The sequence below is a fragment of the Phyllostomus hastatus genome, unplaced genomic scaffold, assembly GCF_019186645.2.
Source record: "Phyllostomus hastatus isolate PE091 unplaced genomic scaffold, TTU_PhHast_1.1 phas_contig_80, whole genome shotgun sequence".
In the NCBI taxonomy this organism is placed as follows: domain Eukaryota; kingdom Metazoa; phylum Chordata; class Mammalia; order Chiroptera; family Phyllostomidae; genus Phyllostomus; species Phyllostomus hastatus.
This window is the reverse complement of record NW_025333960.1, coordinates 50975941-51001628: the sequence shown is the minus strand read 5'-3', so window position 1 is coordinate 51001628 and position 25688 is coordinate 50975941. Positions and strand designations below refer to the sequence as shown.

General features: G+C 45.2%; 1 protein-coding gene across 3 annotated transcripts in view; it reads right to left on the bottom strand.

Moving 5' to 3' along the window:
* Nucleotides 1-22955, bottom strand: part of CDH7 (cadherin 7) — a 119010-nt gene extending 96055 nt beyond the window's left edge. For all 3 annotated transcript variants that reach the window (XR_006787030.1, XM_045850323.1, XM_045850324.1), the window contains exons 1-2: nt 22840-22955; nt 12040-12445 (exon numbers count right to left, since the gene is read on the bottom strand). Coding sequence is in view for 2 of the 3 variants with exons in the window: in XM_045850323.1 (XP_045706279.1) it covers nt 12040-12249 (210 nt within the window). In the remaining variant the exon portion in view is untranslated. The remainder of the gene's footprint in view (nt 1-12039; nt 12446-22839) is intronic.
* Between the last annotated feature and the right edge of the window lie 2733 nt (nt 22956-25688).

Below are 25688 nucleotides of genomic sequence, written 5' to 3'. Positions count from 1 at the left end.
AGATGGCACTTATCTTCTTCCATCTTCACCGTTAAAATGGCTACACAAAAAATTCACCAATTTTGATGTTTTTGTACATGCATACTAATATGACAGGTGTCACAATACAATCTAACAATATTGTTTTGAAAGAAGTGAAAAACAACTAATGGCTATTGGAGCCATCTTATGGAGGAAAAACATGTTTTGGCCCACCCAAAGTTCAAAAAAATGCTGTTTTAACTTGTAAAACCGAAGAAGAACGCTGAGAGACCTGCAGGGGAGGGGGGTTAGAGAGAGCCAACGTCGGCAGCCTGTGCAGGAAGTTTTCGGAGTTTGATATGGAAGATGACATACTAGGTTCCTCGTTTAATATTTTACTGAGGAAAGCCTTATTTAGAAACCAGTTTTGGCTTTCCCAGGTAATACTCAATTTTATTATAGCTTTCCTTTAGCATAGTCATTAGCTCCTTTATGATGACCTATATTTAGTCTCAAACCCTAATTTTATCTTACATCATTTTCCTCAAGAGTTGACAATAATGCCAACAACAACAACGACAATAGGTAATGTGACCACAGCATGTGTTCATGACAGAATTCGTGTCCAGGGAAATAAGAATCTTGGTTTTCTTTTTGGTACTGATGGATCAGTTAAAACTTATTAAAATTTAATGCTGATCATCATATTTTGGGACATCAAGAAAAACGCAAAACAAAACACCAAAACACTCTGTCCAATGTGGCTCCATTCACTAGAGCATCGTCCTGTAAACCAAAAGGTCACAGGTTCGATTCCCATTCACAGCACAAGCCTAGGTTGCAAATTCAGCCTCCCATCGTGTATGAGAGGCATCCGATCAATGTTTCTCCTCCTCTCTCTGCATACCTTCCCTTCTCTCTAAAAATCACTAAGCATGTCCTTGGGTGAGGATTAAAAAAAAAAAAGCAGAGCTAAGTATGAGGACAGTAGTGGACAAGACAAGCAAAATACTTGAGATGAAAGAAGAGTCAATCTTTTCAAGCACTCACTGTACATGGGGGAGCACAAAAAAAAACTGCCTTCGACTATTTTAATAGCAAAATGTAATTCGAGTTCCTGCAAACCAGAGTGGTCTGGGAACTGTCTCCTCACAGGACCCGGGAACCCGTGAGCGCCCCCATGTGGTCACTAAGCAGCTGCGACCAAGTACTGACACTGATCCCGTTCCACGGGGAGCTCCCTCCCTTCTGGGAACCATCTCTCTATCTTGCTTTTTATGCTCACTACAGCCGTGTGTGACATGGCTGCTCTTGCTCCTACTGTATAAGAGCATGAAAGAAGAGAGTCAGTGTCTTGCTGGGAAGTCACCCCTTTGGTGAGGGGTGCAGGGGGTACTCCAGCTGGGTCTCCCCGAGAAGTCCTGCCCTAACAGATAGACCCCAGGCTGCCTGATCGCCACCCGTCAGCGGTACTGCACAACGAGCTCCAGGACTCAGGAAAAGACTCCAGGAAATGTGCTTTTTTAAAAAATAAAAATAATATATTGCTTTTTTTTTCTTTTTGATGAAAATAATGGATGTCCATGTAAATATTTAGATTTCAATATTAAGGACACATGGAATTTGAAAAAAAAATCATCATACGGGATAATGTGTATCTCACGACCAAAATTACATCCAATAATTTATTTTTTTGCTAAATTCCAAGAGGGGTCAGTCCTCGGAAGAATAACAAAGAGACTGACTGCAGGACTGTTGAAGCCTGTGACGTAGTTCAAACCCCTTCTTCCTACAGCCCCCTGTCTTCTGCACACCCTGGGCTCTGGGCAGGACGTTAAAAATGAAGTACCCTGAAAAGCCAGGCTTTATCGGCGCGCCCAGAGGGTGCAGAAATCAAGCTGAGACATTAATCAGAAGCTGTAGACAGTGTGACGAGAGCATCCCTGAGAAAACAACACACACGACAAGATATGAATCACGCGCGTATCGGCTCCCTCTGTTTTTCATCATAAATTCCGCGGTGAAATCTTAATTGGATCTGAAACGGAGCACACTGCCTCCTCTGCCCTTAACCCTGAACCCTCATTCATTTGTATATATTACCCATCCTCGATTGTACTCACGTCTCCAACAAATGATCTAATCAATGGGAAAAACAGTCTTGTTTCAGGTCATTACATGGCACAGCTGCTCTCCGAAATCCGCCACGCACAGCGGCTGGGCCACAGGTAAAAGCCTTGCAGGTGTGCTGATGACCCACCAGAAGGATAACTTATCCTCCGTCATAAAGCTTCTATTTTTCATTTCCATGTCCAGCTTTATACGATGCCACCGTTTTATACTAATCTTTATAAAAACACCTTTCCAAGCCATGTGTCTGCCCTACGATTTGAGTTGCTTCTTGCTTTAGACATGGCTCTGTGTTTCTTTACACACCCCATGCGTGGCTTTAGCATTGCAAATAAGCTCCCCCATGTGCGATAGCCACGTCCCAATTCCCATCTCACTTGTCAGCAACCACGTTTAACTGCTGATGGCTTCACTTTTCTTAGCCATCGTTACATTGACTCTCATGACTAGAACTCACCAATACCTATGTACCCTGAACAAGCAAAATGAGTTTGCCACCTGAATTCTCTTCTGTCGGGGTTCGGTTGGGGGAATTACATAAACGGTGTCCGGGAGTGGATGTGAGCTACAGAATCGCGTTTCTCAGACACTTCTGCTCCATTTCAGAGACCCGAGTGCAGAATGCGTGATCATCCACGCTCCGCTCCACCGTGGACGCCTAGATGACTCACGAATCAGAAACATCTCATTGCAGCATCGTCTGACTGATTTCACTACTGATCATCCCAAATCGTCCTAACTCACATCTGGTGAGCATTATGTATGTGTTGTCCAAATCTTGATTGTGTGTTTGCAGTTAAATACCTTAAAACATGTCAGCATTTTAACCAAGAAGATAAGTCAACATTCTCAGGGAAGCATTCTTATCAGATAATTGTGCACTGTTTACACACAGAACTTGCTGGAAGGATGTTAATCATCTTGGTGCCTGTAATTACCATTCCTATGACACAGCCCCATCCTGAGAAATTACTCTCCTGCATTTCTCTGACAGAAGACAAGGATTCTAGCTTAACTGGGAATGTATACGGCCTCACCACACTGTCCTGCCTTTCCACGTATCTTTTGGGCCCTCTCTTGTTTCTGCGGTGACAGGGCAGGTCCTTGGCCCGAGAAGACCTAAGGCTAGTTGAGTTCAAGGCGACTACTTTCCTGCCGATTTCCTTTCCTCTAGCTGGGATTCCCTGGAGTGTGTTCGGACCGCCCCTCGTACTGAAATGCAAAGCCGTGAGGTGCGAAAGGAAGGTAAGCCATCGTCTGAGTCTGTCTCGATCCAGGCCACCCTCCGAGGGCCCACACCAGGTCACCCCGCAACATGGCTCTGCGGTCAGGGCCAGCCAGTGACAAAAGGTTCTTTATGTTTCAAAGACCCCCTCTGGGATGGGCTAAGGGTCTTCCCACTTACCTGAAAGTGCACTTGCATGAGTTAAAACTCCTTAAATGTACTGTATATTGCATATACCAAAAACCAGAATTTGTAAAGGATGAGATATTTTTATCCTCACCCAAGGACATTTTTTCATTGCTTTTGGGGGTGGGGGTCGGGGGGCGAGAGAAACATTGATTGGATTGGTTGCCTCCTCATATGCGCCCTGACCCTGCATCCTGGGTATATATCATGACCAGGTATCGAACCTGTGACCTTTCAGTCTACAGGATGACTCTCCAATCCACTAAGCCACACCAACCAGGGCAAAGATGAGATTTTGAAAGAACTACACAAAAGTCCTAAATATTTTCTTTTTTCCAAACTCTCACTAGTATACTCTTTCTACACACCCTCTCCTGAAAATTTTTGTTCTAGAATACATTTCTAATATTCCTATGTCCAGGCTAAATCCCATTTTAATCTCTTCAATAGCACTATTGCTTCTTATTCTAACTCTAGTCGGCTTCAAGATTTGTTAAGTTTCAGAATTATTATGTAATGATTTAGGTGCCATGTAAGTGTATCTATTCTTTCTTGAATGCATGCCTTATTTAAAGGTAGAGACTTCAAAAAATGTTAAAAGGGCTTGATAATAATGAAACTAAACCTAATACTTTGCAGTTAATCAAAATATTTTCATAATCATAAAACATTTAACATATTTTTCAGAAACTTACTTTCTGCAATTGATATAATCATCCATATTTGCTTTTTAATTCTTCTAAATTATAGCTCTAATGATCCCTTAACTCTGCTTATTTTACTTTCAAATGTATCTATTACCTCACCTGCTATATAAGAATACCTCTATTTAACTCACAAGGCTTTTCAAAGATTTAATCAGTATTGATTATGAAACAGAAACGTTATAGGCTCTAAATAAATCATTAGGAGTAACTGTCATTACTAAATCTTTTCGAACATTAAATATAATTCTGTTCATTGCTTAGATTCCAACTCTCTTATTAACTTATTAAAATGTGACACCTTAGATTGCATTCTCTAGAGACACATCTTTTACCTTAGCTGACTGTATTTATTATTTTCCAAAGCTATATTTTATTTATAATTATGAAAGTTAAATTTTTGAGAAACAAGATCAACTACTACATAAAATTATGGACGTTAGTTGACAGTGTATAGATTTAAATTTGATCGTGTTTCAGATGAACACACTCCTCACCCTGAAAATGGACAGTGGACCTTAGTGAATCATGCAGGGTATCCCCTAGAACCAGAGCTAGTGTTAATTCCAACCCATAATTTCAGTTTGGGTTTTAAAACTTTCAGATACACTTTTTCTTTTTTTAAAATATTTTATTTATTTATTTTTAGAGAGGGAAGGGAGGGAGAAAGAGAGAGAGAGAGAAACATCAATGTGAGGTTGCAGGGGGCCGTGGCCTGCAACCCAGGCATGTACCCCAACTGGGAATCAAACTTGCGATGCTTTGGTTCGCAGCCCGCGCTCAATCCATTGAGCTATGCCAGCCAGGGCAGATACACTTTTTCAATGGAGGACCTTGACAGGCATCACCTGACCCAGGTGGTCAAAGTCAACATCATTGCAGATGAGTCATATCGATGTCCTGTACTTCTCAACAAGATGCAGTGGGAAGGACACACTGCTGCGGGATTCTTGCCAAAGCTCTACCACCTGACTCAGGTTGTGCAATGTGCTGCCAGTCCACGATCTGGTCAAGAAGGACAACGTGAAAGGCCGAGGAACCACCCCCAAATGAAAGGACGAAGGAGACACAAGAAGTAATTCTAGACTGGCTGCGACCAGCAAAACCACTGTATTGTAGCAAACAGAGCACCTAAGTATGACTGCTGACACAGTCAGCACTATACCCACATTCGTGCCCTGGTTTAAACAGTAGATGGGGTCGTGGAAGATTGACATCTAGAGAGGCTGAGTTTTAAAAGAAGACTGTACAACTTATTTGTAAGTCCGAAATGATTTCAAACTGAAACGTTTTAAAATTTTACCTCTAGATCTCCATTTTACCGAGAAGAGGACAGAAATGTATGTTTTGCAGGGGTGTCCACCTGGCGGCCCACAGGCTACCTGTGGCCTAGGGTGGCTGTGAATGCGGCCCAAACAAAGTTGTAAATTTACTTAAAACATTATGACATTTCTGATTATGTATCCCAATATATTCAATGTGTGGCCCAAGACAAGTCTTCTTCCAGGGTGGCGGAGAGACACCAAAAAAGCAGACACCCCTGTTTTAGTACATTGTTCAAACTTGAAAGTGTAACTTAGGGTTTCTGCTTACTGATCTTTTACTGCATAAAGCTCCCCGCATTGTAGTTTTAGAATACTCTGTCCTACTTGCTAAGAAGATAATTTTTTTCACTTTGATGTGAAGATTGTATAAAGGGATTATGCAATCACAGAGGTTCGCCAGCATCCTCAGGCAAGCCGTTGTTCAGGACACAGGAATCCACTCCTGCGTCCTACCTCCTGCCCCAGAGGCGGATCGGCTGCAGCGTTTACTGCCTGCCCTGGCCGCCCTGCTACCTCAACGGCTTCTCCAGCAGACTGTGACCTTCATGAAGAAGCAGAGTGCATTTTCTCTCAGTTCTCCCATCCAGCACACCACCTATCACAGGGGAGGCACTCGGTAAGTACTGAGAGGAGAAAGGAGACAGGGAACGGGGGTGTGAGTGAACATGGAGAAAAACAGGCTGGATGACACGCAAAGGAACTTGTGGGACACAGTGTCAGGCATAGTTATACAAACTACTGTTTCTCTTTGATGGTCACAATCACAGTGACAGATCATCAATATAAATCATACAAGAAGCACGCAGATTAGGACGAAATTTCTCCCAATATAGTAGTTGCCTATCCATGCCTGAGCCAGTGAAGGCTCAGTGGCTGTCCTGCTGTTTGTCTAATTCTGTCATTTATCTTGGTGACTTGCAGAGACAGCTGGAGACTATGACTCTGTATCAACCGGCATCACACACACAGCTTGTCAAGCGCTTACAGCATGCTTACCATAGAAGGGCCCCACGCCACCGTTTTTACTGTATCTCCTTTTGCACTTACAGTCTCAAAAAAAACACAGTAACAACACAACTAGTATAGATTTATTTTTATTTTTGCTTTTCCCATCACCAAGTGGGTGACAAGTATACATAAACACAAAGAAGAGTTCAAGAAGATAGTGTTTTCAAATGATTTAGATCAATGAAGATAATCACAAAATTTAGAGCCAATCCAGTTGACCTAGTTTGAGTGTATTTGGGTTTCTAACAACCAGCACCTCTCCTTTAACTGCTAGTTATGCAGTCTCACCTGGTGCAGGTTCAGTAGCGATAACCTTCATCTCTAACCTAAGACACCTTCGAAGCGAAAATGAATGAATGGTAGGCTTCTCCAATTCAGTGGCAAAATCAGCTGTATTTGCTTTTCGTTATGATAGCAAAGACACCAAAACTAAATTGTTGATTCTATGTGGAGAAAATGCATTTAATACTTGATAGCTATATAGAGTATTATAAAAGCTAAGAATAACTGCCCAAAAGTATTTCTGAACATCTGAACTTATTTACTTCCCACAGAGCGGATCCATGCCCTAATTCCCTTGGAAGCCACCAGGAGTTTTACATTTCTATCACAGAGTAGCACGATCAGAACAAGGGTCTCCACAATTCACTCTGGTTACAAGGCTATTACGAAAATGGGTTTTCTACACATCGGCAGGAAAAACATAGTGCCTTTGCTTTCTTCTAGGACAGAGCCGACTTCAGGTCAATCTATACACTGAGAGGAGACTCCTGTTGGTTCTTCACTCCAAAATCTATAAAATGTATGTTTTACCATGACACATATACTCTTATCTAAGTAATAAATACTTGGCATCATTTGCTTCTTGTGCATCAAATATAAATCTGCCCAGTTACGTAATCTCATTCCTACTTCAGTTTTTTCACACGACCTACTTTCACGATGAACATCTCTCTTTTGGAATCCTCAGCCTAGCCCTGGGCGTCAGGAGTCAGAGACTCTCCTGCTGAGAGATACCGTGGAGGTGTAATCAAATGCATGGGAAAGGCTCACCGACACTTGGTGTGCAAGCTGACATGAAAGCCAAGTGAACCCCACGCTGAATTTCTATGCATTCGTTCTGACTGGGGTAGTGGAATAAATCCCCCCTGAATGAGTAGGGAAGAAAGGGGAGGCGCAGGAAGGACAAGAGTGATGTGCACGGCTAGAGGAGCAGACTGTGGGAGAGGCACGGAGCAGGCATTTCCGGGAGAGTAATGGCCCGCAGCGCAGCGATAGCCTGGCAGCCCATTATGGTTAGGAGCGATGAAAAACTCTTAATACCTGCAACACAGGCCGGGTGGTTCTGTAGACAAATTTTTGTGTCAGATGGTTGGGGCACGTTAAGTGAGGAATGCCAAGGTGAGGAAAAGACTGGACTTAGAAAAGTGCAGAGCCATTCCGTGAGATGGCTGTGAGCTGGCGGCGCCTAAGTACACTCACAGCCAGTGGAGGCTGATGCAACCACAGGCAGATGAGAAAGGACTCCACTCTTTCTCCCTCCAAAAGGACAGGGAAACAGGCATGCCGGTAATTATCAAACATTCTTAGGGAAAAGTGCACTTCTATTCTTTTTGTTTAAAGATTTTATTTATTTATTTTTAGAGCGGGGAGGGAGGGAGAAACAGAGAGAGAGAGAAACATCAATGTGCGGTTGCTGGGGACCATGGCCTGCAACCCAGGCATGTGCCCTGACTGGGAATCGAACCTGCGATGCTTTGGTTTGCAGCCCGCGCTCAATCCACTGAGCTACGCCAGCCAGGGCTCACTTCTATTCTTTAAAACAGAACTTCATACAGCGTGATGGGTATAGTTAATAATATTATGCTGCATATTTGAAAAGGGTTAGGAGAGTAGATCTTGAAAGTTTTCATCACAAGATAAAAATCTGTAACATGCGTGGTGATGGATGCTAACTAGACTTGTCGTGGTGATCATTTTACAGCTTAATCACATATTGAATCATCATGTTGCATACCTAAAACTAACATAATGTTAGATGTCAATTCTACCTCAATTTAAAAAAACTCTATCAGAATAATAACAACACTTTCCTTAAGTCTTTGTCTGTGGAGGCAGCAGTTTCTCAACTTGTATCACAAGAAAATGGTGGGATGCTAATGATAAAGGTCAGATTATAACCCAGCCCACAAATCCATGCCTTGGGGATCTCCTGAAGAAGGTTCTAGAAGCACTCCTGACACCTTCAACAAACTGCTCTACTTAGGTCTTGAATTATGTGAAATGACCCAGTACTTTGGCTAAAATAATGTCACGAGTCATCTTGTGACTTTATTATTCTCAATGTCTTAAGAACCAAATTTTAATTATTTATCTCATCAGCCATCAGCCATTGCCATGGCCTCCAAATTCGAAGGTCTAAAATCTCATATATACACACATGATTTCTCTGACATTTGAAATCCCTGCATTTAAGCATTGAATCATTCACTTACTAACTATATTTGGCCAGAGTCTAATCATATACAAATATAAAGACATGATATATTTCTAAGCATATACAACACAAGCCATTCCTCTAATTAACTAAAGTACATTTAATACTACATTTAAAAAATGCCTGCTTTCATCTGAAGGATCACAAAGGTAACACTTCAGACATAACACAATAGATTATCTGTAAATCAGTTAATTTGTAATTAGTATACAGTGAAATAAATCGAATGTCAAAAATAATTGGATGTCTGTCCCAAATACTTTCATCTCACTCACTCTCACTAGGAGACTTGATCCATAGACATTACTACTCCCGTTTTAGAGACGAGGAAGCACTTACTCAATATCATAGAACTGGTAGGACGTGGTGGATTCAGCGATAAAACGGAGGACAGTGCGACACACAGAGTACTGGTCCACTACATGATCGGAACAGGCCATCCGGGTTATCAAGGCCATCATTCGCGTTCTCCAAGCGACCCAAGTAGCCCCATTTGTCAGAAAGACTGAGCGTGGCCATCTAACCGGTACAGGTTAAACACACGTCTATGAAAAGTAGTGGTTAGCCTCCTTCCTTTGTCCCATGATGACCTGCCTGTCCTCTCATCCACATTTCCGTCTCTAATTTTTGGTTCTGTCTGTCCTATGAAAACTTCGGGTCATAGTCATTACCTCCCTCAACTTAGAAAAAGAGAAAATATACCTATTCTACATACACAAGGGAATGTATTGGGTTCGAAGTTGTTCTCATACCTCTGATAGTCTCATTGAGACTATCGCCCTGAAATGGTGAAAAGTACCATTTTGTCATCTCGGACACACAGCCCAAAGCACTCCAGTTCCCTGCCACCTGTCCCCAAGCAACTACAACTTGTCCCTGTGAGTCCTTTCATTTGTTTATCTTGTCTATAAATTCTCTCTCCATCTCAAATTAAGTGTTGGGCTTTTAACAATATTTTAGTCAGTTAATAGTTTGTTTTTAACCTCTTTGCATCCTGACCATTTTACTGTGAGCCTCTGCATGGAACTCCCAATACACACCACGCAGGGCATAAACACAAACTTGTTTCCTGTCACATACCATCTGCCAAGTGACTGTCTGCTATTAATTAAAAGAGAAGCACAGAATATTTCTTGTGCTAATCAAGGAAACCCACAGTTTCTTAGAAAAACAGTAACAATAGTGCCCAGTAGCTTCGTGTGCATTTGAAATATAAGTAACCTTAGGTACATGCATTTCATAATTCTAAATTGACTTATAGGGATTATTTAAATACAAACACTTTGAATTATTGTGTGAAGACTGTAAAATTTAAAAGAAGGGTGTTTCTAAATATATTTTAAGTTATGTTTACTTCAAAATGTCAACCTCACTCAGGCAACTCCATTTAGAACAAAATTAATGAGAACAGTCGTCTTTAGAAAATTTTTACGTTCTCACAAAAGTATGATTTTACCAATAACTACTAATTATTTCTAAATCAGCTGAATATTATAAACCTGTCCACAGAAGGAAAGTTCAATGAACTGTTAAATGTTCATTAAAGATGAATGAAATTAAGAGCTAGATTCTTAGTCAATAACAGTGCATTAAGGCTGCTTAGTCTCCCTCTGTTTACAAGGAAACAAGGGAACCTGGGAAACTGATCACGTGGACACTACATAAGACGCTCCTACTGAAAAAGTAGAATGGCAAGGAAAAAAACAGATGTGTACGCAAAACACCTGTGTGCTCACACACCTTTTCTTAGTGCCGAAACATGCTAGGCCTGGGCTAGAAAAAACTCCTAATCGACATCCCTAGAAACCTTGAACTTACTCAGCTTCTTTCCTTGACAATAAATGTCTGTCATTATTTGTAAACTATAGAGGCATTCGCTGAAAACGGTCAATATAATACAGATTACCTTGACTCAGGCGGGCACTCAGCAACAAAAATAGGTGTTCACCCTTACTGGAGGTGTATTCAAGTGAAAACATAACCCACAAAATAAACAAACTGTGAAGATTCTTCCTCCATCATTCAAAGTTGAAAATCTACCCATAGGTAAATTCATCAGTGTTTCTCAGGAACAGACACATACACTGACAACAGGAAAGGCAAAAACGCAGATGGATAGATTTCCTGTCGAGAGCGCTGTGTTTAGAAAACGATGCTCAGCCCCAAATTGAGAGGTGTAGGAAATCTTGACAAGTATGAAAACATCAAAACTGCAACACACTGGGGACCGGACCCCAGCGAACGAGCACGTTACGGGAAAGGTCACGCTCTCCCACGTGCCCTTCGGTGCAGAACACGCTCACGTGAAAATCCTGCCCAAACAGACGGACAGAAGATAGCCGCGGAAAAGAAAGCTCAGTTTGGCGACCACTTGGCCACCAAACAAATGCACCACGAACAGCCCCCCATGGGTCCAGTGTTGCTTCTAACTGACTCCTGTTCACATTCATTGTTCACCCAAAGGCCATTGCAAAAAGCAGATTTTAAAACATCCATCAAAACCAGACCACTGCTACGAAAGATAAGTTTGAATTGCTCATGATTTGAAGACAATAGGCTCAGTTATCTCATTTCGCAGTTTTTAAACTGCAAGTATCCAGAAAGGCTATAGAAGCGTAAAGTTAGTATGGGCGTCATTTACACAGTACCACCCCCAAAGCAAGTCAACCGGCTATAAACACCCACAGCTCTTCATGTACTAGTGAATATCCCTGCTCTACTTTTAGAAATGCTGGGCATGCCACCATCAAGGACGATGAGGCATCTGTGGAACCCCCACCTGTTTCAGGGGTGAAGCATGGCTCTCTAGTTATGTCTTCACTGTATGAGTAATACTTGTCTTACAATCTCAGAGTGCCTAACCAAGGCCAACAACCTCGGACACTAGTTCCCAGGGGTGAGAGATGCGTGTGTTCCATCCCCAAAGCAAAAACCAGCACTTCTCCATCCAACCACAGACAGGCCCAGCGACCATCTGTGACTTCGAGAGGCCGTGCGCCCTACCTTTCCCACGTAGAGAGGGTCCGACCCCATGTACTCCTCCAGCACAAAGAACTGGTTCCACACCCAGCTGCGCTTGGTCCGGGGCCTCCCCGACGGGAAATAGGGCTTCGACCTGGACCTCGGCAGGTCGGCTTGGCTCATCCCAGAAAAGCACAGGAAGAGAGCGACGAGCGGCAGGAAGTGGCAGAACTCCACTTTGCCCAACTTCATCTTTTTTTTTTCTTTCTTTTTCCTGTGTAAGAAGAAAACCTTGACAACAGAGAAGGCACAGTTCCAGCTGGCCTGGCAGCTCTTGCCCCCGGCAGGGTGTCAGCTGGGAGTCCAGAGATGATAATTTGTAGAGGGTTCCACTGGCGGAGTTCACCGCGGCTGAACGGCCTCCGCCCAGGAATGGTGTAAGCGGCTCCTGTCGGGACAAAGACAGACTGGTGTCAGAAACCAAGACGCACAGCTTGGAGCTGTCATTTACCAACTCCATACCGACATTCCCAAGGTGTCAATATTGGTATAAGCATGAAAACCAAACTTATGAACATAGATGGAAATTTGCACTCACTGTTGCCCTGCCTGTAAGTTGTATACATCGTGCTGATGCAAAATTATTCTCATCCCATAAAGCAACCTTAGAATGTCGTTTCTTCTAGTGCAGCCTATTGGAGCATATGGTTTATTGAACACAAATGGAGCAACATCAGTTAAAAAATCGTCTTCATGCTAGCCTTTACGTATGTCATTTTTTATAGCGCAGGCAGTTTCATGGGTTGGTATTAGACTATGAAAGCAAAGCAGCTCAAAGCAGGGATTTAAGCAAACGGGAAGGACATGTGCTGGTTGAAACCTCCTCTGTGAAACTGCAGAAAGAGAGAAGCATGAGGTGATTCAGCATCGGCTGACGCGTTCTGAGTCACAGAACACCAGCTGTTTTGATGTGCTCCGATTTGATTGTGCTCAGCTAAAAAGCCCAGTGGTCTCCCCTGCCCACCCCTTCAAACTTATTGTCACGGATGCTGTGTAGCGGGGTAGGTGATGCTCTTTCACTGCAGTGATCTGTGACTGCACCGATATTTACTGGACATCTCCTGGCTCGGCTCATGCATAGTAGGCCCTTCCCCCAGACACAGTAATGGGATGGAATTTTATGGCCCCTGAGCGGGGTGAGGAAACTCAACCACATGCGCGAGCCCCATTCATTGTTGGCAAGTACCCAGGAGGTGCTGTAGCAGCAGCACAGAAAAGAAAAAAAAACCTTTTATCCTCATTCTAAGGTCTACTTATTTCAGTTACAGAATTCTGATTATGTAAGAGATATAAAATCAGTTACAAAACAAACTTCCAAACACACCCCAAAACACAGAGGAGTGAGGATTTATGACAAACTGTTCATTTAAATCACTGTGCTGTATTTTGGTTTATACATTCATTTGACTAACTATAAATAAATCAACAATAGGATAATTAGAGTGAAAGATGAACATGTGCTTATTATTTTTGAGAGGGGAGAAAAATACAATTTTAAGAACAGCTTGAAATGATAGCTCCCTGTCAAAGCAGAAAATACACTACCTTTATATTATAAGCTTTTCACCTTTTTTATAAGCTCTTCCACCTGTCTCTCCTGTACCAGGAGTGCCTGTTACTAGGACAGTTTCTGACTGTCAAATTGCTTATAGAAAATGCCATGTAAGTAGAAGAAAGGTGAAATTTATTAAATACGTTGGAATAGCCCACACAATGGAAGAAACACAATAGGTTGTACTGACTTTGAGCTCTACTCAAGTGAACCTATTTGTGTTAAAATATCTCTTTGAAGTTTTGAAATTCCATAGGACATTGCAAACTCCAGCTACCTGCAAAATAGACAGCCACTTGTTGACGTATGCCAAGAGCTGCCAGAATGAGTAAACCGTGATGGGGGCACCAAACACATCTCCCCACATCCATGTCTCCCATGTGGAGTGGCAATGAAATCGGTCTCTTTAGAAACCATTCTAGAAGGTCTTATTCCAGACTAAGAATCATAAACAAGAAGTGACTTGGGGTCTGGTACTGGTATCCCAGTGCCAGCCCCTCAATGAGGTTCAAAGTTCATGGTAGGGATGTCTGAGCTAACTAACCCCCCTGAGACAAGTTCCCTATAATTAAAAAAGGTAAGTAGGTGCTTAAACTGGGCAATGGTGCACTGGTGTATGTGACGGCCTATGAGGAGCCAGGAATTACAGTCAGGAGCTCGGGGGAGTGGCCTTCAGTAGCAATGGTTCTCAGCATGGCGAGGAGCATAGTTACATGGCCTTCCCCATGCTAGTGGCCACCGAGGTTCCTGGGGACAAGGAGGGTTGTGTTACCCTCGTGGTGATGGGACGGAGCCTAGCATGGGACACCTGAGGCCAAAGAACATTTCCAGGGTCAACCCCCTCCTCCCCCAAGAGAGAATGAATTTTCTCATAAAAACAAGGACAAAAAAAATACTTTGATCCTGGAGACAAATTTTTTTAAATGTGATATAGCTAAATGATACTATTTGGACTACTTTATGCATTAAGTGAACTTGATAACATTGCTTCAGTATGAAAATGTCCCCAACTTCTAGAAAACTGAGTAGGGAATGAACTTCGAGAAGTCATACTTCGGGGAGTTGTTATAACTGCGCACGGGTAAGGACTGGGGAATGCATCCGCTAAAGACAACTTCTTTTTTTTTTTAAATTTTATTTATTTATTTATTTATTTATTTAGAGAGGGAAGGGAGCGAGATAGAGAGAGAGAAACATCCATGTGCGGTTGCTGGGGGTTATGGCCTGCAAGCCAGGCATGCATCCTGGCTGGGAATCGAACCCGCAACACTGGTTCGCAGCCTGCGCTCAATCCACTGAGCTACGCCAGCCAGGGCTTAAAGACAACTTCGGAGTCTTCCTGTCTCAGCTCTACAGTCTTGGGCTAGTGACTCACATTCTAAGAAGGTACTTTGAAAAGACAAAGCCTCAAGCTTCTCACTTGTACAACAATGCCTGGAATGGCAGGCACCTACTTCGTGATGGGATTGAACAAGGAAGTCAGGAAGCGTTCAGGACAGTGCCTGGCACAATAAAGACACTAAAACGAACAGCTGTTGGGGCTGTTATTATCACGAGAATATCTTTCAGTTTGATGCCAGTTCTATTAACATGGGTCTGTGAAGAGGTGTTTGTAAACAGCCTCGAGAGTTCTGGTCAGCGCCAGAGAACTTTCTGAATCCTGAGCCAAAAATATCGAGATGGCACCAAAATACTTTTTTCAAAAAGTGTAATAGGGAAGTGATTTCCTGAAGGCAGGTCCTCTGTGTTTTTCATGAGTCAAAGACTGGTGTCAGAATTGGAGAGACTCGCCCCAGCTCACTCAGGATGTTCGCTGATAAGAAAGAAGCAAAGATCATCTGGACCAGGAGGAGGCGCACTGGCCCTTGGTCCTGAAGACTGCACTTTCTGTGGGACCTTGGGTTCCACTGAGGGTTAGTTTTCAACATCTGAGAAGGAGGGAAGTGAACTCAATTATCTTTAAACTCTGTTTTTTACAGGTCTTACTTGTATGCTTTTGACCATTATATAGAATTGATTTTGTTGGCTTTTTTAAGCTATGAAAACATGTGCCTTGCGACTAATTAAAGATAAAAGGCAGAGAGACTTAAGAAAGCCACAGCAGTGGAAAAGGACCATTTACCTCCAGTTATCCATGGTCATCAAACATAAGGAACCACAACTTGAACTTGAGATTTCCTATTACATAACCCTCCAAGCAGACTTGCTCCCTTCCCACAGATGTTAACACATATAAAGGTACCCCAATAATGTTTTATATATCAATGAACTTGAGCACACAATCAACCCCAAGTGTTGACTTTTTCGCAGTAGGTTAAATATCACCTCACAAATCTGAGCCCCAGGGGAAACACCTGCATCCTTCCATCTTGGGCTTTCCTATCGTGTATCCTCTCCCTTTCTTCTACCTCCTCTATATCCTACACAGGCGCCAACAAGGGGCAAGTCCCAGCAAACACAAGCTGCCCCCAGTCTGTCTGGCGCGTCCTCCGGTCTTCAGTGAGATAGCTCAGGAGGGTGACCTTCTGCTATCCAGGTCTGGAGAGCGGACCTGGGCACTGTTCCTAGCTCAGAACGAAAGACAGTGCAGAGAACGGACGTGTGGCATGCAGTTCAGGCACCTCGGACACATCAGTGTCCGTATCTCGACGGTGACAAATGTCCGCGTTAGAACTCGGAGGAGGAAACCCGGGACAGGCTGTATGTGAGGAGAGCAGAGCGGAACCGCAGCCGACCACGGGGGTTTGAAGGAGTGCTGGGGACAGCTGCGGGACTAGGCACCTCAAGTCAAAGAGCTCATCTGGGTAACACTTAGAAGGCGCTGTTTCTGCCCTGATATTTTAAAGCTGAAACATGCATTTTTTTCATGGATACCATTTAATTTCTTCCGAACAAAAACATACATGAAAATCAGCATGAGTAAGACTGCGATCAGCACAGCACACTGTAACGCAGAGAATACACAATGACACCTCACAAAGGAAGTAGCAAATGATTGCAGCAAAGGGGGGCGGGGCGGGGGAGAGGGCGAGAATCAGTCGAGCAGTATTCACTAAATTAAAATCACTTATTTGACCCAAAACCACTTTATCACGCTGCCTCGTGTTCCAACTGTTTTTGTGCAACTAAGTGCGAACACTTATTTCCAAGTAGATAGTTTATTATTCATTTAACCTTAATAGCTAATGTTATTTTACCAAAATGAATTCATTATCATACAGTTTTCTTGGATTCTCTGCTCCACTTAACTCTGTGAAACTACTTCTAAAAATCAGATCAAATCACTATCACATACCTAATCAAATGTTTTGTTCATGCCTAAAAACAATGACTAAAAGTTCCATAGTAACAAAAACATTTGTTTAAGAATCAGCATACCAGTTGTTAATTAGTAAAAGCACAAGTCTTCCAGATCCTGCCCCACCTCAGTTAAAGGCAACAGGCTAAAACCATGACAAGCAGCATAAAATGTATCAGATTCAGCCGAGCCACTTAAGTTCATATGTGACCGGAAGAGGAGCATATGTAAACACATCCCTAATTACCAATTACTTTGGATATGCTAAACTGCTTTTTAAGAAGTAGCCAGGGCTATTTGCCTTCTAGAAATGACTTTAGCTATAAACTATGGCTATCAATTCCATTCAAATAAAATACATTACTATTTTAGCTTTTGTGGCACTTAAACTGGGATATGTTCTTGCAGTCCAGTATAAATAGCCAGAGCTTCATTTTACCTCTGTTAAAGCTCTTATACCATCACAATTCCCCTAAATTATGGGCAAGGAACAGCTGCTCGGCCTTCATGCCTGAAGTTAGCATCAGAAGCGGGTCTAACTGTTTTGAACTGAACTTGGTGTCTATTTCAACACTAACACAGTTTATTACCTGTTGGTTGTGCTGACTTAAGGAAGTTGTGCCTTTCTCTTAGAGATGAGTACAGCTCACAGTTAGATGAGACATGGTAGCCCCCCCAAAAATTCAGTAATTCACATTTTCTAGGAACAACAATGTTAGAAATAAAATTTCAGGACTGTCAGTGGGCTTCACAGAAAGTAATCTATGAGAATAAAAAATATATATACACACATATATCCATCCACCCACGATGGATGACTGTCAAACACCTCCAGAATCTAATTGATATTCCCTCTGATGTTTGCTGGCTGATCTATAAAACATAGTCATACCAGGTACCACAGACGTAATAATAAGAAAAGGGGGGAAATCCTGCTCTTCCCTACCGGGAGGAAACTGCCATTTCCCCGACTGCCTTCACGCTGGACTGCACGTTGAAAAGTAACGCATTGCTAATGAGTCCTTAGGAAGGGTGAACAACAGACATTCTTAGAAGTGGGAACGACACCACTCGCAGCCGGGGCCAGAGGGCACCCCAAAGATCCACTGTCGCTTTAGAACAGCCCCCACTCACTAGTTCTCATGTCTGGCAAGGGAAGCGAGGCCCCTTCTCTTTTGGACATTCCTTAGGTGTTCAATGGCGTTATTTAAAGTCAATGTCAAGACTGCCTCCTGAGTCATCCAAGGTCTCCTTTAAAGACCTGCTCTTGCCCTTGCTTTCCCCAGGCCAGTCGCCACCCATCACCAGTGACGTCCTGACTGTGATTTGTCTCTCTGCCCGGGAAGTCAGAGCGCTGTTCTGTAACAAGGACAGTGTCTGTTGTTACTTTTACTTAGGTCTCCAGCAGATCCACTGAACATGCACGTGTTTGGGGAAATGCAGAAAGGGCAGAAGCTCTGTTCTCAGGTGCTCTCATTTGTGAGGGAGTGGAGAACCACGACCCCCAAGCGAGGGAACGTAGCCCAGGACAAGGTTTGTTTTACAAGCTGTGGCCATGCTGTTTCCAACCACCATCCATGAGCCGAGTTACTAACAGCAGTACCTGCGGGATGGAGATGTCACTCAGCATTGAAGAGTGTAATTGTTTGGTTCTCCTGACGGTGCGTGTCAGAGGAAAACCACAAAGAAGATCCCAAAGGCAAAGCTCCCCGTGACGGAAGAGCCCTCACGTGGCAGAACCACAGGTGAACAGCAGAGATGGACCGGAACACACGTTAGAAACACCCAAGGCAGTCTTGTCCTCTTCAGTAAGGACAGACCAAAACCTGCAGCATCCTAGGGAAACACGGGAGGTCGCAAAGCCAATCACTGGTGGGGCAGCGCCCGACTGGATGCAATGGACAGTTTCAAGTGTCTGTCAAATGGTTCTCACTCTGAGAATGAAGTGCTTTTTATATGTCTATGGAATTTACCATCTTCTCCCAAAGCCAAGAAAAGCAGAGTTGACCTCATTGACATTGTTATGGGACCCTGAGTTTGAATTTTCAAAGTTGGAAATTATCAGGATTTCGATCCAGGAGGGCCGGGTGTGGGGGTGCAGAATAAGAAGAGGGTGAAAAGCTATGTTCTTTAGGAGTTTAAGTCTACATATAACATAAAAAGGGGGTGAGCAGTGCCCAACTTTACAATGACTCCCCCACTTCAAAACAGGCCCAGTGATCAAAAAGTAATTTCCTGCTATACTGTGGCACAAGAACAGTAAACTGTTTCCACTGAAATTTGAACAATGGCCCATGGAACATTTTCGAAAGAGGGTACTAACTCGGGAAAATATCTCAGAATATAAGCATGTATTTATATGACTATTGGTCATTGCTGAAAATCTTGTATTTGCAGATGACTGTCTGCTCCTAATGTATCCATTATAATCATTCCAGATTTAATATTGCCATCTGCAGCTTCTGTTGTAGAAATATACTACCGTTAAAATTGTTTCATCTGTATACCATTAAAAGTTTAGCATGAACTTCAATAATTTTAATGTTATGAAACAGCCCTCTTCTTTTGTATATAAAAGGTATGTGTGTGTGTGTGTGTGTGTGTGTGTTTACTGTGTGTGTATGTGTGTGTACATTTTAATTAGCAAAGCTGGGGCCCTCTGTGATATGTGACTTCTCCCATAAAGAGACTGTGATCCAATCCATTAGCTCCCTGGGTCAGAGAACATCGCAGCCACAGACCGCAGCCTCCTGCCATGAACCGGCCTAAACAGTTGGGCAGGGGTCCTGGGAATGAATCACACAGCCCGCCGTGTGCCCGGCATTCTCAGGCACGGCGTGAAAACTTCTGCAAGTGCATCACAGAGTCAGTTTCCACTAAGTGCACATAACCTGTGTGGTGAGTGAGAGGAATGAAAAAGAAAGAGGAAAAATAGTTTACAGTTCACTATTGATGGAAGCAGCCTGTATGAATTAAAAAGAAACCAACATGACAAAGCATAGTCCTTCTGAGCTATTTACATAATAACCAAGTAGCAAAATTATAGTTCAAAGGTTTTCCTTTATGCGTCGACAACGTACCTGAGCTGTATCAATGTTAATTTTTAATTTACCTTCGCATTTACGTTGCGCCAGGTATGATTTATGTGACTTCGATGAAAGGCACCATGCGTCAATAAAGCCAAAAGGAAATTCTACCAGAATGCAAGTCTATACTATACAATCCGAAATGAGCACACACGGACAGATGCCTGCATGCTCATTTGCACAGATCGTCTGTCAGGGAGGATTCCTGCGGAAGGACCAGGGGGATCTGGGCTGGCCTGGGTACCTGTCTGCAGAGCCCACAGATCCCCAGAGGAGGCACTCGAGGACTGCTGGTTCCAGCCAGACCGGCTCTGCCCGCCGTCAGAGGCTCGGCCGGTCACACGCAGGACTCTGGTCACATGTCCTCCTCCCTTGTCCTCAGCTCCCCCGCTGCACCCCATTCAAAAGCAGCTGATTCCCTCACACCAGGGAGTCACTTTGCCATCAGCTAACGCGAGTGTGAGTCATTTCAGAAGTTTCTGCAGCTCCGGATTTAAGCGGAGACTTTTTCCAGCCTTCCAAGCAAGTAAAACCCTTTCCCTGTGTGTGAGAGAGAACCATGATGTGATGCAAACTGGCAATGCAATACATGCAAAACCTTGCAGAAAATCCAGGGAGGTGACGACCACTCAGGCACACGTATTCACAACACGCAGCAATTCATGGGCTCAGTACTTTAGAAAAGATTTCTAAAAAATATATATATATGAGACCAAAAGTATTTGGGCACACTTCCTCACAGCAGTCTACATGCTGAGAAGTTGCTCTCAGCTTTGCCCTCAAAACAAACAAGCAAACATCCTCATGAGCCTGACTGCCAGGGAGACCAGCAAAGACACCGCGTGTGAGGAGACGGAGGGGTGGATTTTTAGACCCAGGAAGGCTGAGAGGCGGCCAGCTCGGCACGCTCCCCATCCTCTCTTCTGCACTGGACATGAAAACCCAGAGTGAGTTCAAGGGTACACTGCAGCCCTACAGACGCTCTACACTTACGCTTTCATCACGAAGGGGAAAGCTCTGTGGTATGAAATCAATAACAGGAGACTTAAGGAGAGTCGTGAGTCGGTCAGCTGATCGTTCACACCGTACTGAAGACCCACCACAGCCTTAATTACAACAATATCTCCCATTGCGTACGATGCCCTTTTATTAAAGCTGCAGACCTTAGTACTTTTGAGCAGGGTACGGTTCTGCCCTACTGATTAGTGTTCCCTTTATTTTTCTTTCCACAGACTTCGAACTAGCTTCACCAGATAGGATGATTATTGTTGGATGCCACCTAATTGCTTCTGACACTCCAGTCCTTAATGAACACACTCACCCATGAGTAAGATTTCCTCAGAGTTGCCCGTTTGACTGCCTGCCTCATTTCTTTTCAATTTTAATTCACTCTGTTCCAAGTAGCCCTAAAAAGAAGGAAGAGCATTCTTCATGCATTTCCCCTTTAGATACGTAACAAGAAAAGAGCTTGAGTAAACATAAAGTCTAACTAGTTCTTTGAGAAAGAAGACATTTTTGGAGAGTTACTGAAAGCTTGCAATGTAAATTACTTTCTTCCTTGGTTCCCCTGCCCCGCTCCCAATAACCTGTCTTCATAAGTATAGCAGAGAAAACTTTCCTTCAAAAAAGGGGGGGATAGGCCTGCTACTGCCCCTAAACTCTTTTAAAATACACAGTTTTGTGCGCGTGCACACGTGTGTGTGTGTGTGTGATGTTAACTTGATCATTAAAAGGCAAACCTGTCACTTAGCAAGAGCCAAGTAGTCTCACGTTATTTACATTTCTCTGTTTCCCCCTAAAGTTCTGTTTACGTACTTCTACATTAAAACTGATCTGAACATCTGTCTGTTTCCAGGGAAAATGACAGGTGCATCTAATTTAAAGACCTCATTTAATAAATGATCTAATAGAGACAAGACATTTCTTGCAAAATAAAAGGTGTTTTCAGTATGCTCAAGCTCCAATCTGCAGGACTCCAGAGCTTTGAGACACCCAACCGTCGATGCTCTCTTAACAGGTCCCCATTTGCCCACAGCTGGGTGAACTCCTTGCCAATCTTGACTCACCAAAATGGTATCTACGGAATCCTTAAGGTGAGCAATCTAAAACGTGCGGTCAATACAGTCAGCAGGCCCTTTTGCATTCATCCACGTAGGGAGGTCGAGTACCAGCAAGCAGCCTCGTGTACCAGGTGCACCCACTAGGAAGTCCACCTTGCATTCCCAGCAGCCCTATCCCCCAGCGCACCCCCAAGGAGCAGCAGCGGAGAGGAAGCCGGACGCCCTGCGGGCGCACGGTAGCAGCAGAATACTAATTACAGCGACAGCAAAGCACCCTTAGATGCGTTCCACCTTCGCAGATGGTAAGAGAAGTCTAGCGAAGGTGGCAGAAGGACCCCCGCCCACGCAGACGCACACCCCCTTCCAGTCTCAGACCGCTTCTGCAGAGCCTCGCGGCCCCGCCGGCGCAGACTTTAGATCCCATCCAACCCAGGTCAAGGCGGACCCACCAGTGCTCCTCTTGGAAGAGAGTGGTCCAGACCGTGTTTACTGCTTCATCTGGAGCGCGCTGGGGTCTGCGCTCGCCCTGACCTCGTGAACTCCTGTCGCACTTGGTGTCGCCCAGCACCCGCTCGCCGGCCGAGCACCCTCGGCTGGGTTCACACACCCGTGCTGCCTGGCTGCGCAAGTCCCGCGGCCACACAGCAGTAACTTGAGGACACCAGGGAAACTCCGCGCGATCCTCCAGCACGCTTCCCTCTCGATGCTGAGTCCAGCTTCCAAATGCGCACAACGCGCTTCTGCCCAGCAGCGCCGTCCCAGCCCCCCGCAGACAGTCACACTTACCTGGGGCCTTACTGCCCTCCCCGCGTCGTCCGGGGCCGGCCACCCAGGCGTGGGCATCCGAAAGGGCGCGCGCTCAGCGGCGGGGCGCCCGCGGGCGCTCCGGGACCCAGTGCGCGCAGCTCCGCGCGCCGGACAGACTGGCGGTGCCGGCCGGGCACCGGCTGTGCCCGGTCGGATGCGGGCGTCTGCTCCAATCACAGCCTTCTCCGTGGGGTGTGGGGAGTGGGGCGCTGGGCCCCTGTCCCGGCTGCCGGCTCCCGGGGCTGGCCGCCTTCGCTTGCTACGAGGGATCACGCCAGCTCCCCTGCGCGACTAGGACACCAGGTCCGGAGCAACGGGAGCGCGCGTCCGGGCCCGGGAAGCAGGACGCGGGGGCTGGAGGGAGCTGAGCCCGTGAAGGTTCTCCGTGGCAGCCGCCTACAGTCGGCGCCGAGCGCGACCAGCCGGGGAGCCACCGAGACTTGGGCACCTACCGGAGACCCTGAGAGGGCTGTAGGAAAGGTATCCGCTCCGCCCGCTACGCGTGCACACACGCGCGCGTGCACACGCGCGGCCCCCCACCCCCCCTCCAGCGCCCTCCAGGCGAATCCGTACAGATGGAGTCCTTCGCAGGAAAACTCGGAGGAGCTAGGGACAGTAGGAGGGGCCGCAGCCCGCACGTTTCTCAGCGAGGTGTTTGCGTCTGAAAGCTCGGCGCTGAAGGAGAGTCGTGGGAATTTGGGGAGGCGCTTTCCCCTCCCCCCCTCCCCAAGCCGTCCTGGAAGCCGTGATCAATGGAGCTCCCGGGGCTTGAAGCAAAGTCATAAAACTAATCAGAACTTACAGTTTTCCTGCGTGATAGTTTTGCCCTTTCAATTTCCTCAGACTGCCCTAGTTCCACTTTCTCGCAGAAAATGTGGTCTTTAGCACAGAACTTGGGAGGTGTGTGCTGTGAGCGCCGGTGGGAGGGGGACCCCTCGGCGGGTGGAGAAGAGGACCTGTCCATCTACACAGAACACGCTGCAGCCCGTGGAGCTGAGCACACTTTGCCTCGCCTCCCTCTGCCCTGGTCCTTGATGTCACCTGGTGGCCAGGTGTTCTGCCGTAGGCGTCAGGAAGGTGAGCAGATCATTGCCAGACACGTTATTTCTGTCTCATTCCGCCAATGAAATTCGCCCTGCTTCTCTTATCCGCCCTTAACAGCGAGTCTTCCGATACCTGTTGTGTGAGCATCGCGTCGCTCTAGTTCGCCCCTCGGCCGACCTCCTTGCTCACGCAGCCTCTCCCCCTCCCGTACGTTTAGCTTGCATTTCCCCTCTCATCTAGTGAGTATTTACAACGGAATTATATGCTAATAATGCTGACAGCAGACATTTTTTTTAGCTTCTGTTCAAAGTTGCAGATACCATGCTTCTAGGTTCTGTGCTTAACAATGCTTCCCTTTTTTTAAATTGTATCACAGCCCCCACACATCCCCAGCTCCAGCCCTGCTCAGATGGTCATTTCACGCCCGTTTCCACTCAGCTGTCAATCACCACTCCTACTCTGAATGCTTAGAACAGACCAGCTCACCTCCTCTCAGAGGGCACCTAGGATTTCGTACTATGTGCTTCTCCGTCTGGGGCACCACCATTCTTTGCGTATCCAGACACTAAACCTTGGCTTCATCATTGAGACCTTTCACATGATTTTTTCCCCCTGTGTTAAAAGCCTCGTGTTTTGTTTTGTTTTTTTTTTCTAATATCATGCACGCCCTCTACTGGGGACCTGGCCTGCAACCCAGACATGTGCTCTAACTGGGAATCCCACCAGCGACCCTTTGGTTCACAGGCCAACTCTCAAGCCACTGAGCTACACCAGCCAGGGCTCTAATGTCATATCATCTATAACTGTACATTTGTCTTGCTTTGTGTAATAACATGGCTTCCGGAATGGGACCCTTTGTTGCAATTGTTCTGGGCTAGAAGCTTCAGGTAGACAAAGACTGACAGGAACATCAAGACAGAGCACCTGTTCAGCGCACAGTCAATGCGCGTGAGAAAAGTGAGTGCTGTAACCCCGGTCGGCACCCACATAACTCCAAACACAACCACCCCCTTGTAGGCTGCTCACTGATGGCCTGGGCCTTACTTCTACAAGAGATGGATAGTGGCGATCAGGAATCACAAGACCACCAGGCCCTGAAGCGTGCTCATTGAACTGGCTCATTTTAATCAAAGGACATCGCATCACAAAGGAACAAATTGGGCGGCCACTTATTTAAAGGTGTTGTCAGTTGTGCTTTTCCTCAAATTTTCCACAAAGTTTCCTCTTCTTATCTGGTGCCTCTGCATAAATGTTAATCCCCCATTGGGGCTTTCATCTTACACCAGATTTTTCCATACCAACTGCCTTCCTTTGAAAAACAATTTCTTAAACCATAAACTTGACACAGATTCTAGAAGAGGGGACGTGAGTTCCATGAACCAGAGTGCTGGCTCTGGTCCTGACATGAGCAGGAACCTAGGGGACGCCTAGGTTCCTCTCCACCTGGAGAGCATGGGGAAGAAGGGAGGGGTTCAAACAGTGCCTGAGGGACCCACTTGTGCCTGGGGTGGTCTCAGGTGGTCTCCCCGAGGAGACGGCACTTATGCTGAGATAGGATGATTAGAATGAGTTGGACTGTGAAGATCTGAAGGGAACACGACCAGGGAGGAATAAACAAGGGCAAACGTCCGTGGAAGCAAAGAGTTGGGTCTATTTGAGGTTCAGAGCACCACTGCACAGGATGGACTGTGCCGGAGCGACGGGCCGTCCGGGTCTGGGAGGTGTCTGTGTTTTGTTCCTAGGAGAAAGCCCGGCATTAGAAACAACAAAAACAGAGTCTTCCC